This window comes from Oncorhynchus mykiss, chromosome 8 (genome assembly GCF_057628025.1).
Source record: "Oncorhynchus mykiss isolate SJ-2025 chromosome 8, ASM5762802v1, whole genome shotgun sequence".
In the NCBI taxonomy this organism is placed as follows: domain Eukaryota; kingdom Metazoa; phylum Chordata; class Actinopteri; order Salmoniformes; family Salmonidae; genus Oncorhynchus; species Oncorhynchus mykiss.
In genome coordinates, this window is record NC_143029.1 from 36614399 (window position 1) to 36632689 (window position 18291).

The 18291-nt window shown below is 45.3% G+C and overlaps 1 protein-coding gene across 12 annotated transcripts in view; it reads right to left on the reverse strand.

Moving 5' to 3' along the window:
• LOC110529235 (1-phosphatidylinositol 4,5-bisphosphate phosphodiesterase beta-4) overlaps positions 1–18291 on the reverse strand; it is a 142723-nt gene that overhangs the window by 50077 nt on the left and 74355 nt on the right. For 10 of the 12 annotated variants that reach the window (XM_036985407.2, XM_036985412.2, XM_036985405.2 and 7 more), the window contains one exon: positions 1132–1227. In XM_036985407.2, coding sequence (XP_036841302.2) covers positions 1132–1215 — 84 coding nt within the window. In that variant the 5' untranslated portion in view covers positions 1216–1227. Of the gene's footprint in view, positions 1–1131; positions 1228–15557; positions 15634–18291 lie in introns of those variants that run through there. The other 2 variants (XM_036985411.2, XM_090243361.1) reach the window with 2 other exon arrangements.

Genomic DNA, 18291 nt, shown 5'->3' on the forward strand with positions numbered 1-18291 from the left:
AACTCAACTCAAATATCAAACAAAAATATAATGGTGATCTCACGCGTTCTCCCAGTGGGCATTCATTAAACGTAACGGAGGTCACATATCAAGATCAAACAACTGTGTTCTTGCCTTTCTAACCTCTCCTAACAAACTTTAATCGAGATGTTAAAAATGGGTGAACGAACAGCTTGTCGGTTATGAACTAGATTCACCAGTAGCTTGGCAGAGATTCACTATAGCTCTCCACCCAGCCACCCAGTCTCCCAAAAGTCCTAGCAGGGTAGAGGGCCCATAGCTAGTAGAAGCACAGAAATACACACTAAGTTAATACGCAGGGGAATGTAATTCCAAAGTAACCAGGCTGTCCTAGTTCCAAGGCTCAGTTAAAGATGCCCTTTGATGTTAGTGATGACGTTGTTTTCCCTCTGTGTTTATCCATGGAGGGATCCTCCTCACTGAAGACTGCATTAAAGGGATTCCTGATCGCTATCTCAACGTGTGTGTGTGTGTGTGTGTGTGTGTAACGCCCAGTCCTAGATTTGCCACCCCCCAGCTAACTGGCCTGATTGAGTTAGAGAGGGGAAACGTGGGAGGGAGGACACAGTGAGGGAGGACACAGGGAGGGAGGACACACACACACACACAGCAGACTGTCAGACTTTTGGTCGCCATGACAAAGTTGGTTAATGTGGTGGATCAATGTGGTGACTGTCTGTAGCTCTGATGACTAACACAATGAGTTATTATGACATACTGGGGATAGCCCTACTTATGTGTGTGTGTGTGTGTGTGTGCATGTGGCCTAACAAAATGATTTATAAACGCCATAAAGAAGATGGCCTTACTCGTGTGTGTTTGTGTCTTAATGTCCCACGAGAGGACTGTCATTAGGGTAGGGTGGGCCACTGATCCCCATACGCACAGAGCTACAAGCCATAGATATAAGTTTCAGGCTAACCTTGTTTGAGATGCACTTATTCTGATAGCACCCAAAGTACAGCGACAACTACATTCTAGTTAGTAATCATTTTCATATGATGATTCATGTCAAGTTGTCAACATGGAGGATTGGTTGGAGGACAAGTTGGCAATCTGTGGCAATGTTGTTGTTTTTTTAAGTACGGTACGTTTGAGTTTGCTTCTCACCTCGTCAAACCTGTCGAAGGAAGCTCCTTCCTGCATGAAGCCAGGCAGGTGCTTCTGCCAATTAAACTCATAGGACTTAGTCATGGCTGCTCACACCTGGAGGGAGCGAGAGAGGGAGAGGAGGACGGGGGGGGGGGGGGGGGGGGTAGAGAGGGATAGAGCGAGAGAGAGAGAGAGAGAGAGAGAGAGAGAGAGAGAGAGAGACATTGTGTTAAAACAGGTGGGTCCACATGTCTCCTGGGCTGTTAAAATAAGTATGATTTATGCACTATCAAATTGCCTTTCTATGTAGTACTGGGAAAAACCTGACTCAGTCATAACGATGACTGAAATCAATCCGTCACACAGACATACACTACCCCTTGAGTCTACACACGTGTCGTTTTACCTCAGAGAGAACGACGCCAACTGTCTCAAGACGGCGCTTCATGTTGTATCATTGTCGATACAGGCTCACAGAAATAGCCAACGATGGCGTCCTACCTGAGAACGTTGGCCTGCGTATGTGAGTCTGTGTGTGTGAGAGCGTGAGAATGTGTGTGTGTGTGTGTGTGTGTGTGTGTGTGTGTGTGGTGTGTTGCCCCCTAACACGTTGAACTCTTCCCAGAACTCTTCCCATCTATGAATGAACACTTTGTAACGTCGGTCACTGCATCAGTAATGACGGCCATATTCAGATCAGACAGCAGACTGCGCCAAATATGTATTTTCAGAAGGGTTGAGGTACGTAGGATACAGCACCTAGAGAAAGTATTGACTTGTCCCACATGTTCTTGTGTTACAGCCTGAATTTAAAATGGATTAAATTGAGCCGTTTTGTTAACGGCCTGCACACAATACCCCATCATGTCAAAGTGGAATTATGTTTTTTTTTTAAAATTTTACAAATTAATTAAAATTGAAAAGCTGAAATGTCTTAAGCCAATATATACTCAACCCCGTTGTTATGGCAAGCTTAAATAACTCCAGGAGAAAGAAATGGTAAAAAATAGTCACATAATAAATTGTATGGACTCACTCTGTGTGTAACAATAGTACCCCACACATACAAATATCTGTAAGGTCCCTCAGTCGAGCAGGGAATTTCTAACACCGATTCAACCACAAAGACCAGGGAGGTTTTCAAATGCCTTGCAAAGAAGGGCACCTATTGATAGATGGGTAAAAAAAAATATGACACTGAATATCTCTTTGAGCATGGTGAAGTTATTAATTACACTTTAGATGGTGCATCAATACACCTAGTCACTACAAAGATACAGGCGTCCTTCCTAACTCAGTTGCCGGAGAGGAAGGAAACTGCTCATGGATTTCACCATGAGGCCAGTGGTGACTTTAAAACAGTTACAGAGTTTAATGGCTGTGATAGGAGAAAACTGAGGATGGATCAACAACATTGTAGTTACTCTACAATACTAACCTAATTGACAGAGTGAAAAGAGGGAAGCCTGTACAGCATACAAATATTCCAAAACATGCATCCTGTTTGCATCAAGTCACTAAAGTAATACTGCAAAAAATGTGGCAAAGCAATTCACTTTTTGTCTTCCTGAATACAAAGTGTTATGTTTGAGGTAAATTTGAAACAACACATTATGGAGTACCACTCTCAATATGTTCAAGTATAGTGGTGGCTGCATCATGTGGGTATGCTTGTAATAGTAAGGACTGGGGAGTTTTTCAGGATAAAAAAATCAATAAAAAGAATGGAGCTGAGCACAGTCTGCTTTTCTACCAGACACTACGAGATTAATTCACCTTTCAGTAGGACAATAACCTAAAACAGGGCCAAATCCACACTTGAGTTGCTTACCAATATGACATTGGATGTTCCTGAGTGGTGGAGTTACCCTGTCCCCATGCTCAACTTACCCTGTCCCCATGCTCAACCTACCCTGTCCCCATGCTCAACGTACCCTGTCCTCATGCTCAACTTACCCTGTCCCCATGCTCAACTTACCCTGTCCCCATGCTCAACCTACTTCCTGTCACCATGCTCAACCTACCCTGTCCCCATGCTTAACTTACCCTGTCCCCATGCTCAACTTACCCTGTCCCCATGCTCAACTTACCCTGTCACCATGCTCAAGTTACCCTGTCCCCATGCTCAAGTTACCCTGTCCCATGCTCAACTTACCCTGTCCCCATGCTCAACTTACCCTGTCCCCATGCTCAACCTACTTCCTGTCACCATGCTCAATCTACCCTGTCCCCATGCTCAACTTACCCTGTCACCATGCTCAACTTACCCTGTCACCATGCTCAACCTACCCTGTCACCATGCTCAACTTACCCTGTCCCCATGCTTAACTTACCCTGTCCCCATGCTCAACTTACCCTGTCCCCATGCTCAACCTACTTCCTGTCACCATGCTCAAGTTACCCTGTCCCCATGCTCAAGTTACCCTGTCCCCATGCTCAACCTACTTCCTGTCACCATGCTCAACTTACCCTGTCCCCATGCTCACTTACCTTGTCCCCATGCTCAACTTACCCTGTCCCCATGCTCAACCTACTTCCTGTCACCATGCTCAACCTACCCTGTCCCCATGCTCAAGTTACCCTGTCCCCATGCTCAACCTACTTCCTGTCACCATGCTCAACCTACCCTGTCCCCATGCTCAACTTACCCTGTCCCCATGCTCAACTTACCCTGTCCCCATGCTCAACCTACTTCCTGTCACCATGCTCAACCTACTTCCTGTCACCATGCTCAACCTACCCTGTCCCCATGCTCAAGTTACCCTGTCCCCATGCTCAAGTTACCCTGTCCCCATGCTCAACTTACCCTGTCCCCATGTTCAACTTACCCTGTCCCCATGCTCAACTTACCCTGTCCCCATGCTCAACTTACCCTGTCCCCATGCTCAACTTACCCTGTCCCCATGCTCAACTTACCCTGTCCCCATGTTCAACTTACCCTGTCCCCATGCTCAACCTACCCTGTCCCCATGCTCAAGTTACCCTGTCCCCATGCTCAACTTACCCTGTCCCCATGCTCAACTTACCCTGTCCCCATGCTCAACTTACCCTGTCCCCATGCTCAACTTACCCTGTCCCCATGCTCAACCTACTTCCTGTCACCATGCTCAACCTACCCTGTCCCCATGCTCAACCTACCCTGTCCCCATGCTCAACCTACCCTGTCCCCATGCTCAAGTTACCCTGTCCCCATGCTCAAGTTACCCTGTCCCCATGTTCAACTTACCCTGTCCCCATGTTCAACTTACCCTGTCCCCATGCTCAACTTACCTTGTCCCCATGCTCAACTTACCCTGTCACCATGCTCAACTTACCCTGTCCCCATGCTCAACTTACCTTGTCCCCATGCTCAACTTACTTCCTGTCACCATGCTCAACCTACCCTGTCCCCATGCTCAAGTTACCCTGTCCCCATGCTCAAGTTACCCTGTACCCATGCTCAAGTTACCCTGTCCCCATGCTCAAGTTACCCTGTCCCCATGCTCAAGTTACCCTGTCCCCATGCTCAAGTTACCCTGTACTCATGCTCAAGTTACCCTGTCCCCATGCTCAAGTTACCCTGTCCCCATGCTCAAGTTACCCTGTCCCCATGCTCAAGTTACCCTGTCCCCATGCTCAAGTTACCCTGTCCCCATGCTCAAGTTACCCTGTCCCCATGCTCAACTTACCATGTCCCCATGCTCAACTTACCTTGTCCCCATGCTCAACTTACTTCCTGTCACCATGCTCAACCTACCCTGTCCCCATGCTCAAGTTACCCTGTCCCCATGCTCAAGTTACCCTGTCCCCATGCTCAAGTTACCCTGTCCCCATGCTCAAGTTACCCTGTCCCCATGCTCAAGTTACCCTGTCCCCATGCTCAAGTTACCCTGTCCCCATGCTCAACTTACCATGTCCCCATGCTCAACTTACCTTGTCCCCATGCTCAACTTACTTCCTGTCACCATGCTCAACCTACCCTGTCCCCATGCTCAAGTTACCCTGTCCCCATGCTCAAGTTACCCTGTCCCCATGCTCAAGTTACCCTGTCCCCATGCTCAAGTTACCCTGTCCCCATGCTCAAGTTACCCTGTCCCCATGCTCAAGTTACCCTGTCCCCATGCTCAAGTTACCCTGTCCCCATGCTCAACTTACCCCATAAAAGTGCCAAGAGACCACTTTTTTTGGACAAGCTATGTCTCAAAACTGTTATGTTTGTAAGAATTCTGATTATTTTACTACCAAACACCTACTACCACACAACTACTACCATAGATCTACTACCATACACATACTACCACCTACACTACACACCTACTCCCACACACCTATCATCTACTACCACGCACCTACTACCACATACACTACCACCTATAGGTGCATTTATACGGAGACTTGATTACACACAGGTGGATTGTATTTATCATCATTAGTCATTTAGGTCAACATTGGATCATTCAGAGATCCTCACTGAACTTCTGGAGAGTTTGCTGCACTGAAAGTAAAGGGGCTGAATAATTTTGCACGCCCAATTTTTCAGTTTTTGATTTGTTAAAAAAGTTTGAAATATCCAATAAATGTCGTTCCACTTCATGATTGTGTCCCACTTGTTGTTGATTCTTCACAAAAAATACAGTTTTATATCTTTATGTTTGAAGCCTGAAATGTGGCAAAAGGTCGCAAAGTTCAAGGGGGCCGAATACTTTCGCAAGGCACTGTACCACACACCTACCTCCACCTACTACCAAACACCTACTATCACACACATAGTACCACAGACCAACTACCACACACCTACAACCACCTACTGCCAAACACCTACTACCACACACCTACTACCGCTACTACCACAGATCTACTACCACACACATACTACCACTTATACCACACACCTACTACCCCCTTCCACCAAACACCTACCACCTACTACCTACTACCACATGCTACCATACACCTACTACCAAACACCTACTACCACCTACTACCACACACCTACTACCACACCTGTGTTGCGTTCAGTAATCCCAAAACTGGAGAAAGCAACCATGTAAAACAATGGACAGTTTGGCAATTGAATCAAACTCGCGCTGCAGTAATTTGTAGTAGAGGAAGTGGGTGTTTTGATGTAGAGCATGTTGCTGTGTACTTAACATCAAACACAGAGCACACAAGCACGCGCACCACACACACAAACACACACACAGCCCCTCTCCTTTCCAAATCCTGTCATGCACAGCTGGCTCTCTCTGTCTACCCCCCTTCTCTCATCTCCCCTCTCCCTCCGTCTCTCATCTCCCCTCTCCCTCGTTCTGTCACTCCGCCTTTCTGTCTCATCAACATCCGGCTTCCCTCTTTTCCTCCTAGAGAGAAGAACAGACGCTGCTGTTATTCTGTGATCTGTACCATCTACACACACACACACACACACCAACTGTATCCTTTATCAAAGCACACAGCACTTCTTATAGAAATAGACTCAACATGCACACACTTTCACTGAGAGACAGCACCATAGTGCCTTCAGAAAGTACTCATACCCCGTGACTTATTCCATATGGTGTTGTGTTACAGCCTCCATTCAAAATTGATGAAACATATTTTCTTTCTCACCAAAGTGAAAACATTTATTTACATTTTTTTGGCAAATGTATTTGGCATGTTTTGGAATATTTGTATTCTGTACAGGCTTCCTTCTTTTCACTCTGTCAATTAGTTTAGTATTGTAGAGTAACTACAACGTTGTTGATCCATCCTCAGTTTTCTCCTATCACAGCCATTCAACTCTGTAACTGTTTTAAAGTCACCACTGGCCTCTTGGTGAAATCCCTGAACAGTTTCCTTCCTCTCCGGCAACTGAGTTAGGAAGGACGCCTGTATCTTTGAAGTGACTGGGTGTATTGATGCACCATCTAAAGTGTCAAAGGGATATTGAATGTCTGCTCTTTTTTTTTTTAAATACCCATCTACCAATAGGTGTCATTGGAAAACCTCCCTGGTCATTGGGGTTGAATCTGTCTTTGACATTCACTGTTCGACTGAGGGACCTTACTGATAATTGAATGCATAGGGTACAGATGTGAGGTAGTCATTCAAAGCTAATGTTAAACACTATTATTGCACACAGAGTGAGTCCATGCAACTTATTATGTGACTTGTTTAGCACATTAATACTCCTGAATTTATTTACGATTGCCATAACAAAGGGTTTGAATACATTTCAGCTTTTCATTTGTCAAAAAATTCTAAAACCATAATTCCACTTTGAAATTATGGGGTATTGTGTGCAGGCCAGTGACACACAATCTCAATTGAATCCATTTTAAATTCAGGCTGTAACACAAGAACATGTGGGAAAAAGTCAAGGGGTGTGAATACTTTTTGAAACCACTGTAGGTCAACGTTTAGTTCATGGAATGGAGGTGTGGTATATTGTATATCTTAAATGTATGCCTACATCCCAGATACAGATCTCTCTGTTCAATATCAGTTACGCACCTCTCAGATTCAGAGGGGTTGGGTTAAATGCTGAAGGCACATTTCAGTTGAAGGCATTCAGTTGTACCACTGAGACTCCGTGTCATCAGATAAGACCTTGTGTTCCTCTGCTACTCTATCATAGCCTCTCTCTCTCTGCTTCTCTATCATAGTCTCTCTCTCTCTCTGCTACTCTATCATAGCCTCTCTCTCTCTGCTACTCTATCATAGCCTCTCTCTCTCTCTGCTACTCTATCAGAGCCTCTCTCTCTCTGCTACTCTATCAGAGCCTCTCGCGCTCTGCTACTCTATCAAAGCCTCTCTCTCTGCTACTCTACCATAGTCTCTCTCTCTCTGCTACTCTATCATAGTCTCTCTCTCTCTGCTACTCTATCATAGTCTCTCTCTCTCTGCTACTCTATCATAGTCTCTCTCTCTCTCTGCTACTCTATCATAGCCTCTCTCTCTCTGCTACTCTATCAGTCTCTCTCTCTGCTACTCTATCATAGTCTCTCTCTCTTTGCTACTCTATCATAGTCTCTCTCTCTGCTACTCTATCATAGCCTCTCTCTCTCTGCTACTCTATCATAGCCTCTCTCTCTCTGCTACTCTATCATAGCCTCTCTCTCTCTGCTACTCTATCATAGCCTCTCTCTCTCTCTGCTACTCTATCATAGCCTCTCTCTCTGCTACTCTATCATAGCCTCTCTCTCGCACGGGCACATGTTCGTTTTCAGTGTCGTTCGATCTATACAGTGCCTTGCGAAAGTATTCGGCCCCCTTGAACTTTGCGACCTTTTGCCACATTTCAGGCTTCAAACATAAAGATATAAAACTGTATTTTTTTGTGAAGAATCAACAACAAGTGGGACACAATCATGAAGTGGAACAACATTTATTGGTTATTTCAAACTTTTTTAACAAATCAAAACTGAAAAATTGGGCGTGCAAAATTATTCAGCCCCCTTAAGTTAATACTTTGTAGCGCCACCTTTTGCTGCGATTACAGCTGTAAGTCGCTTGGGGTATGTCTCTATCAGTTTTGCACATCGAGAGACAGACATTTTTTCCCATTCCTCCTTGCAAAACAGCTCGAGCTCAGTGAGGTTGGATGGAGAGCATTTGTGAACAGCAGTTTTCAGTTCTTTCCACAGATTCTCGATTGGATTCAGGTCTGGACTTTGACTTGGCCATTCTAACACCTGGATATGTTTATTTTTGAACCATTCCATTGTAGATGTTGCTTTATGTTTTGGTTCATTGTCTTGTTGGAAGACAAATCTCCGTCCCAGTCTCAGGTCTTTTTCAGACTCCATCAGGTTTTCTTCCAGAATGGTCCTGTATTTGGCTCCATCCATCTTCCCATCAATTTTAACCATCTTCCCTGTCCCTGCTGAAGAAAAGCAGGCCCAAACCATGATGCTGCCACCACCATGTTTGACAGTGGGGATGGTGTGTTCAGCTGTGTTGCTTTTACGCCAAACATAACGTTTTGCATTGTTGCCAAAAAGTTCAATTTTGGTTTCATCTGACCAGAGCACCTTCTTCCACATGTTTGGTGTGTCTCCCAGGTGGCTTGTGGCAAACTTTAAACGACACTTTTTATGGATATCTTTAAGAAATGGCTTTCTTCTTGCCACTCTTCCAGAAAGGCCAGATTTGTGCAATATACGACTGATTGTTGTCCTATGGACAGAGTCTCCCACCTCAGCTGTAGATCTCTGCAGTTCATCCAGAGTGATCATGGGCCTCTTGGCTGCATCTCTGATCAGTCTTCTCCTTGTATGAGCTGAAAGTTTAGAGGGACGGCCAGGTCTTGGTAGATTTGCAGTGGTCTGATACTCCTTCCATTTCAATATTATCGCTTGCACAGTGCTCCTTGGGATGTTTAAAGCTTGGGAAATCTTTTTGTATCCAAATCTGGCTTTAAACTTCTTCACAACAGTATCTCGGACCTGCCTGGTGTGTTCCTTGTTCTTCATGATGCTCTCTGCGCTTTTAACGGACCTCTGAGACTATCACAGTGCAGGTGCATTTATACAGAGACTTGATTACACACAGGTGGATTGTATTTATCATCATTAGTCATTTAGGTCAACATTGGATCATTCAGAGATCCTCACTGAACTTCTGGAGAGAGTTTGCTGCACTGAAAGTAAAGGGGCTGAATAATTTTGCACGCCCAATTTTTCAGTTTTTGATTTGTTAAAAAAGTTTGAAATATCCAATAAATGTCGTTCCACTTCATGATTGTGTCCCACTTGTTGTTGATTCTTCACAAAAAAATACAGGTTTATATCTTTATGTTTGAAGCCTGAAATGTGGCAAAAGGTCGCAAAGTTCAAGGGGGCCGAATACTTTCGCAAGGCACTGTATATTTTTTATCCCGCGCTGCTGAATTTCTTTCCTTCAAATGGACTTCATTCCCTTCTCTCACTTCCTTGGCTGCTCCTTCAAGAACCTCAAGGGGGGCTGGTCGTTTTACATATTGTTGCATATTATGCAACAACAACAAAAACGGACAACATGTCATCATCATTTGTATGGGGTACGGTGGTCATTTTGACTATCTTAGCCCACACAGCTACAAGAATGTATGGGGTACGGTGGTCATTTTGACTATCTTAGCCCACACAGCTACAAGAATGCATGTTCATGCTAGGTTTAGGACCTTCATACGGTGGCTTATAGCGATCCCAACTGATGTACTAACACTGATCACACTTTATTAGTGTGGTAAGAGGAACAACCATGTCTACTAGCGCACACACACACACACACACACACAGAGAGAGCAAGAGAGACACAGAGAGACACAGAGAGACACAGAGAGACACAGAGAGAGAGCAAGAGAGCGAGAGAGACACAGAGAGACACAGAGAGAGAGAGAGAGAGAGAGAGGGAAGGTGGGCCACACCCATCAAACACCATCTGTGATGTTCTACCAGGGGACCATATTGACAGATGCACACATCTTACCGGGGGGCTATATTGACAGTTGCACACTTCCAGTTGAGATCTGAGGCTCCAGGCCAGCCGCACAGCCAAGGACAACACTGAATATTCATCAAGGAATATAACCTGCTGAATATCTATCAGAAAAGACTGAAAATGACTGAATATTCCATTTGAAATACACCAAAGACTTCAAAAAATAAATCTCCAACGTTGTGGCTGGGCTTTCTGCATAACCCTCCTAGCTATATTCTACACTATTTATTGCAAGAAGTGAATTCAAAAAGTGTTGGTACTCACTTTAATATGACTGTTTGTTTTTGGATCTGGCACTCTTTAAGGTGTTGGTACTCAAACAGCAGAAAATCTGAGATACCTGTTCTCTGCATCAGTATGTCAACCACTGACTATTCTAAACCAACATCCTCACCTCCATATAACAACAATCCCCCACCATCCATCCGCACGTTCTCCTCCTAAACACGTGAGCTGTAGAACAGAGCGCCCTGGCAGTGCCAACCCCTGGCGAACCCCTGCTTGGTGAACTCTGACAGTGAGATAATTACGTTAGATAACTCTACCGTCCCACAGGCTGGGGGCTCCCCTGTCACTAGGCACAGTCTAATACGGCTGCTAGGGTAACACCCAGCGGAACACTCCTCACCTCATAAACCCAAATTAACTGCCCGGTGACGAGCCAACAGGGCGCTGTGGCACTGGGGTGGCACGGGGACACGGAAACTAGGAGGGACTAACTAAACCAACACACAGGGCTACCCAGGACGGAAGGTATCCTAGAGGTTAGAAAGGCTGGCCAAGTGGTGGCACGGGGAGTGGCACGAGGACGGCTATGGGGATACCACACACCAGCCTGACCTAACTGGTGAGGAGCACTCTTGCACAGAGGTGGCACAGGGTACAGCTGGCACACAGAGGTGGCATGGGGACATGAGGTCAGGGAAACCTCATACCTGCCTGGCCCAACTGAAGTAGGATAACCTAACTAATGCCCTCAAACTGTTCAGGAGACACGAGGTGAAGACTGACCAAGGTCGTCACTGACTGGAAGCCCAGCAAATCGAAAACACTAAAAATGGACATCTGATTGAAGTATGTGGAGTGACTCCTTTTTCACTCTGATATTTTACTCTGCACCTTTACTTAGCCTAACGGTCCATTTGCAGAAAATCACAATGTGAGGACACAAGGTACAAGAAAAAGATAAAAGGTGTGTTTTATAATCAAACGGCATCCGGTGGCATTTTGGGAAACCGCAAAACGAATGAAGGTGGTGCTGATGCTCTTGAATAAAAGACGAGAGAACAGACGAGACAAGGCCATGATGAACAGAAGGGACAAAAATAGCATTTGAGAGGAGATTGAAAGAAGATTGAAAGTAAACAAGGTTGTTTAATAGGGAGGATGAAAGCCTTTAGTGGTAGCTCTAAACCAGGTCCTGACAGTCCCAATCCATCACTAGAGGTTTAAGTCTGATTACAACCAGACGGAGGTTTCAAATACTATTTGAAACCATTTCAGATACTTCAGCTTGGCTTGATTGGCTTTATTGAGCTTGCCAGGCGCAACGGACAAATACAACAGTCGCAAAAGTGCAAACCCAGCCTGCCTGGCACTCCAGGCAGGCTAAAGGAAACGCTCAAAGTACTTGAACGATTTCTAATAGTACATGAACCCAGGTCTGATTCCTCAGCACAATGAGAACCGTGACCCCTCCTGACCCTGACCCTTAACCCACTAATACCCTGACCCCTGATCTCTGACCCTATCCTGTGTCTGCTTATCGTCTTGACGTTCAGTCGATCTATTGTGTTTGAAGTGCTATTTCGTCGTGTTGACGTCTACGAGTCCCAATTGCCCTATGGTACACCGTTCCAGTCTCATATTCACACACCGAGGCTGCGTTTACACAGGCAGCCCAATTCTGATCTTTTGCCAATAACGTTTCAGGCACAATGGCAATCTGATCCAATAAAGACCAACATCCACAAAGTAACAACTCAAGTCTATATGATTGGAAAAGTAAATAACCCTGTAGCCAATCAGAATGCATAGACACTGGCAAGGTCAAACAACAATTGGTGGTAAATAATTCAAAGGCAATGCTAGAGTCAACAGCAACAATCAGCATTTAATATGATGCATTAGTGTTCAGGGGCAGGGCAACCCCAAACAGCAGTAAATCAATCAACAGCTATGATCTATTGTTACCTACATGCACCGCTGATCAAAAGTAAACTGCTGGTTAAATCATCAGGGGTCACAAAATGACCCCATACTACTGTGCTGGCCTGGTTACGCATCCATCATCATAGTTACTGGGACCAGGCTGTAAAAGACAATGTGATAACACGTCAAATGGGTATAATATGTCAGTACCCACATACCAACACAAGGGCAGCCTTAGCAACGGAAGAGTCATAGAAGAACACCTAATAGGAGACTATTCTCTTTGAAAAGGAGCTTGCAGCCAGTGTTGGCAATTTCAACATTTTGTCTCTATATTTAGTGAGTTTTCAGAGCCCTCCCTTATGAAAAAAGATTGCAGTCAGAGTGCAGTATAGCTGCAGTTCACTTTAGTATAAGGTCTGATTTTGTAAGGGGCGCCAGTGACTTTTATTGGTAGAAGAGGCTAGCGGCAAATTCAGCTACTTTTCAGGCCGACTTGGCAGAGTTTTGACAAAAGAGAGTTTCTATGGTTTTGATATCATTTAGCGACTTTACCCACTCAATTATGCTGGGAGAGGTTGGGAGAAGCTGCCTGTGCAACAGAAGCCACAGCAACGCTGCACACACAGGCAGAGAAGCACGGGGGGGGGGGGGGGGGGGGGGACCGCAGTTGTGCCGCAGCGAGGCAAATTGGTGCTGTGATGTCGTCGTGGCAATGGCAGAACGTCATCCAGTGACTAATCAAGGAGCCAGCCAATAGTGAAAAACTGTTGGCAACACTGCTTGCAGCTTTTATGGTAACATCTTTGACTAACCATGTTTTCTCTTTGGGAAATATTTGATTAATAAGACTAAGATATTAGCATAGCGCGATAGTCTACCTTACGTTATAAGACAGATGCCTCCAGTAATACTGTATACCAATAACTACCAGGTACTAGGCTACCTCGCCGAGATGGATGACACAGTCTTAGATCGGGAATCAATAAAAACGGATCGAACAACACTCAAATAGACTTTCAGAAACATGTTGCACCTCAGAGAGAGAACAAGAGAGAGAACAAGAGAGAGACAGAGACAGACAGAACAAGAGAGAGAACAAGAGAGAGACAGAGACAGACAGAGACAGAGAGAGAACAAGAGAGAGAACAAGAGAGAGACAGAGACAGACAGAGACAGAACAAGAGAGAGAACAAGAGAGAGACAGAGACAGAGAGAGACCGAGAGAGACAGACAGAGAGAGACAGAGAGAGAGAGAGACCGAGAGAGACAGACAGAGAGAGACAGAGAGAGAGGGACAAAGAACGATAGAAGTAAATCAAATCAAATTTGACTTGTCATAAGCGAAGAATACGACAGGTAGACGTTACCGTGAAATGCTTACTTACGAGCCTTTTCCCAACCATGCAAAGTTAAAAATCAAGGACAATGTGCAAAAAAGGAAATGGTGACACAATAAAATAAGAAGAATATATACAAGGAGTACTAGTACCAAGTCAATGTGCAGGGGTACGAGGTAGTGGAGGTAGTATGCACATGTACGTAGGGGTAGAAGTGACTCTGCAATCAAGATAGATAAACAGAGTAGCAGCAGAGCATGTGAAGAGTGTGAAAGTGTGTCTATGTGTGAGTGGGTGCGTGTGGCGTCAATATGCATGTGTGTGTTAGTGTCAGTATTTGTGAGTGTGTGGGTTGAGTCCAGGGAGCGTGCGTAGCGCCGGTGCAAGTCAGCGCAATTTTTTTTTAAAAGGGATCAATGAAAATATTCCGGGTGGCCATTTGATTAACTATTCAGGAGTCTTATGGCTTGTGTGTAGAAGCTGTTCAGGAGCCTTTTGGCCTTTCGGTCCCAGATGTGGTGCTCTGATACCGCTGGTGCCGTGCGGTAGCAGAGAGAACAGTCTGTGACTTGGGTGGCTGGCTTCTTTGACCATTTTTAGGGCCTTCCTCTGACACCGCCTGGTACAGATCTCCTGGATGACAGGGAGCTTGGCCCCAGTGATGTACAGGTACAGATGTTGCCGAGGGGCCTTTGGGCCCGCGATAGCCACCATCTCTCTCTTTATGCGAACAGCCTACCCAACTCATTGGAGAGCAGAGCGAAGCAGAGAGAACTATGTCGTACGGACATTTGTCCATTTTGACTAACAGGACCTCTAGTCTGACAGAAGCTCAGCTTAAGGAAAGCAAATCACAGCCCTAAAGGCTGGCTGATGACAGGCCATCCCACCGGAGACAACCGGACACACACACACACAATACAAAATGTTGCTTTCTCCCATCGACACAACCCCCCAAAAAAGGAAGATTGCTGAGGAGACATTCTCTTTAAGCAATTACAGAAGCAGAGATCCAGGGCTCCGAGACCACTGCACCACACTACCCCTGACATCCTCTCAACAGCATCCAAATGGCACCCTATTTCCCTGTGGAGTGGACTACTTCAATAGTAGACCACTATATAGGCCATAGGGTGCCATGCGTGACACAGCCCATCTCTCGAAGGTTTCTCCCGGCTGGCTACATCTGTAATGTGCCGCAGCAGCTCTCCCAACCTCTGCAACAGCCTCAATACAATCTTCCATTATAACTATCCAACCTCACCCTCTGACTGAGGTCTGGTTAAAAGCACCCCAAGTAATGTCAGGTCACGGAGCTAAAATACGAGGCTGCACAGAAAACCAATCACATTTCATTGCAGTAGCATGTCCCACAGCCATACAGCTGACGGCAACAATAGCGCATATTTTCAAGGATGGATTATGCAGTAACATTCTACAATATAATCATACCACACACACACACACACACACACACACACACACACACACACACACACACAACATTACCAAGTGTTCTTCTGAATTCCACCTGGGGCTTCCACCTGCCTACACTGACACAATGTTCTACACAGAGGTGTTTAATGATTTAGAACCCCTCCCCTGGCTACCTACACACACACAAACAGACGCACTCACACCTCCCTGATCCGGGTCCTGCTCCTTCCTGTGTCTCTCACTGTTCCATCACTGTTCCCCTGAGATCTGGCACGGGAGGTTTGTGTATGTGTGTGTGTGTGTGTGTGTGTGTGTGTGTGTGTGTGCGTGTATCCTGGTTAGCGGTTGCCCTTGGCAGAGGTGGTAAACTAGAAACGCCGTTTAACTAAACCAACAGAGAGAATTGAGGTGTGTTCTATTTACACACACACACACACTCCTCCTCGCCTATAGGGCAGAAACTCAAGCCGGAAGCACCCGTGGTAAGGGCTGTTCAATGTTGGTCTGACCAATCGGAATCTATGCTTCAAGACTGTTTTGATCAGGCAGTACTGGGAAATGTTCAGGTCGCCTCCGGGAACAGTGTTGACCTATACACTGTTGACCTATACACTGAGTACGGTCACAGCAACACAATAACACGATTACTGTGAATAGTCCGTTTAATATAATAGTTTGATTTAAACGTTTGCAAGAAGATTTCCCTAATAATCCTGTTTACATGGACACGTCTGAAATCAGTATTCTTGATGGGACTCGGATAAATGCAGAAAAATCGCCAGTCAGTCAAAATAAACATTCTACCACAACGACCAGCTATTTTTGTGATGCCTATTTGATTCAGAGTTCAGACGTATGAAGTTTGCACGCAAAAACTATTTCTAACAATCATACTTTCCGTTTTTTCCCCCCAAGCTCGCCTCACTCGCGCAAAAGAAGGAAGCTCGTGCTGCTCGTGCTTACACATGCGTAGATCAAATAAACTGCTGCAACTCCCATTAAGGTGTTTACATGTCTTAATCATTTTAAAGATTAGTCAGAAATCCAGGTGTTTTAATCCGAGTACGCTGACTTCGATTATGACCTAAGATAAGCATACTCGGCCTTTTGCCAAAATCAGTATAATATTGAATTATTAGTGTGCATGTAAAACGTACTCACTGACCCGGTGACTGGGTTCATCAGGAACTGCATAGAGGATGTGGTTCCTACTGTGAGGATTATAACTTATCCAAACCAAAAAACCCGTGGATCGATGGCAGCAATCGCGCAAAATTGAAATCGCGAACCACTGCATTTAACCTCGGCAAGTTGACTGGGAACACGGGACTTATGACCTCCATAAGGCAATCAAAGAGGCTAATTAAATTACAGGGACAAAGTGGAGTCGCAATTCAACGGATCCGACACGAGACGTATGTGGCAGGGACTCCAGACAATCAGGGATTGTAAAGGGAAAGCCAGCCACGTCGCGGACACCGACGCCTCGCTCCTGGATGATCTAAACACCTTCTTCGCCCACTTCGAGAAAAACAACACCAAGCCACCAACGTGGGCCCCCGCCACTCACAAGGACAGTGTGCTCCCGATCTCCATGGCAGACGTGAGTAATACATTCAAGCGTGTTAACCTTCACAAGTGTGCCGGCATTTCAAGCCGCATCTTCAGTCATCACTAGCCGGCCTCCGCCCAGTACCCTGCCCTGGACCTTAGACACTGTCACTAGCCGGCCTCTGCCCAGTACCCTGCCCTGGACATTAGACACTGTCACTAGCCGGCTATCACCGGTACTCTACCCTGAGCATTAGACGTAACCATTAGAGACCTCTGCCTTGTATGTACATGTCCTTATGTACATAGTCATTGAACCCTGGTCACTTGCAAAATGTTTACATGCCGTTTCATTACTTTATATGTGTCTACTGTATTCTAGTCATGGCTCATCCTATACACACCTTTTCTATTCATATACTGTCCACACTGTCTATACACACCATGTATATACATTTTTATGTATGGCGCTTGCAATGCCAGGGTTGTGGGTTCGATTCCCACGAAGGAACCAGTCCGAAAAAAGTATGACAATGTATGCACTCACTACTGCAAGCGCCTGCTAAATGACTCAAATGTCAAATATAAATGTTCATGTCAATATTTATATTCCAGACTGATATTGCTCATTCTGATATGTCTTCATTTCTTGTTATTTAAAAAAAAAAAGTTGGGATTGTGTGTGTATTGTCATCGTGTTGTTAGATATTGCTGCACTGTTGGAGGTAGAAACATAAGCATTTCCCTGCACCTGCAATAACATCTAAAAAACGGTGTATGAGACCAATAAACGTTGATTTGATTGAATGTTTACATATTGTTTTTTTCCCACTTTATACACTGAGTGGACAAAACATTAAAAACACCTTCCTACTATCGAGTTGAACCCCCCCCCTCCCTCAAAACAGCCCCAATTTGTCAGGAGGAAGGACTCTACAAGGTGTTGAAAGCGTTCCACGGGGATGCTGGCCCATGCTGGCCCATGAAAAACCCAGCAGCATTGCAGTTCTCGATACAAACCAGTGTGCCTGGCACCTACTACCATACTCCGTTCAAAAAGGCACTTCAATCTTTTGTCTTGTCCATTCACCCTCTGAATGTCACACATGCACAATCTTTGATTTAACAGGTGACATATACATAAGAGATCATAGCGTTCACCTGGACTCACCTGGTCAGTCTGTCATGGAGAGAGCGGGTGTTCTTAAATGTTTTGTACACTCAGTGTATGTACTGCGCCTTCGGAAAATAAATT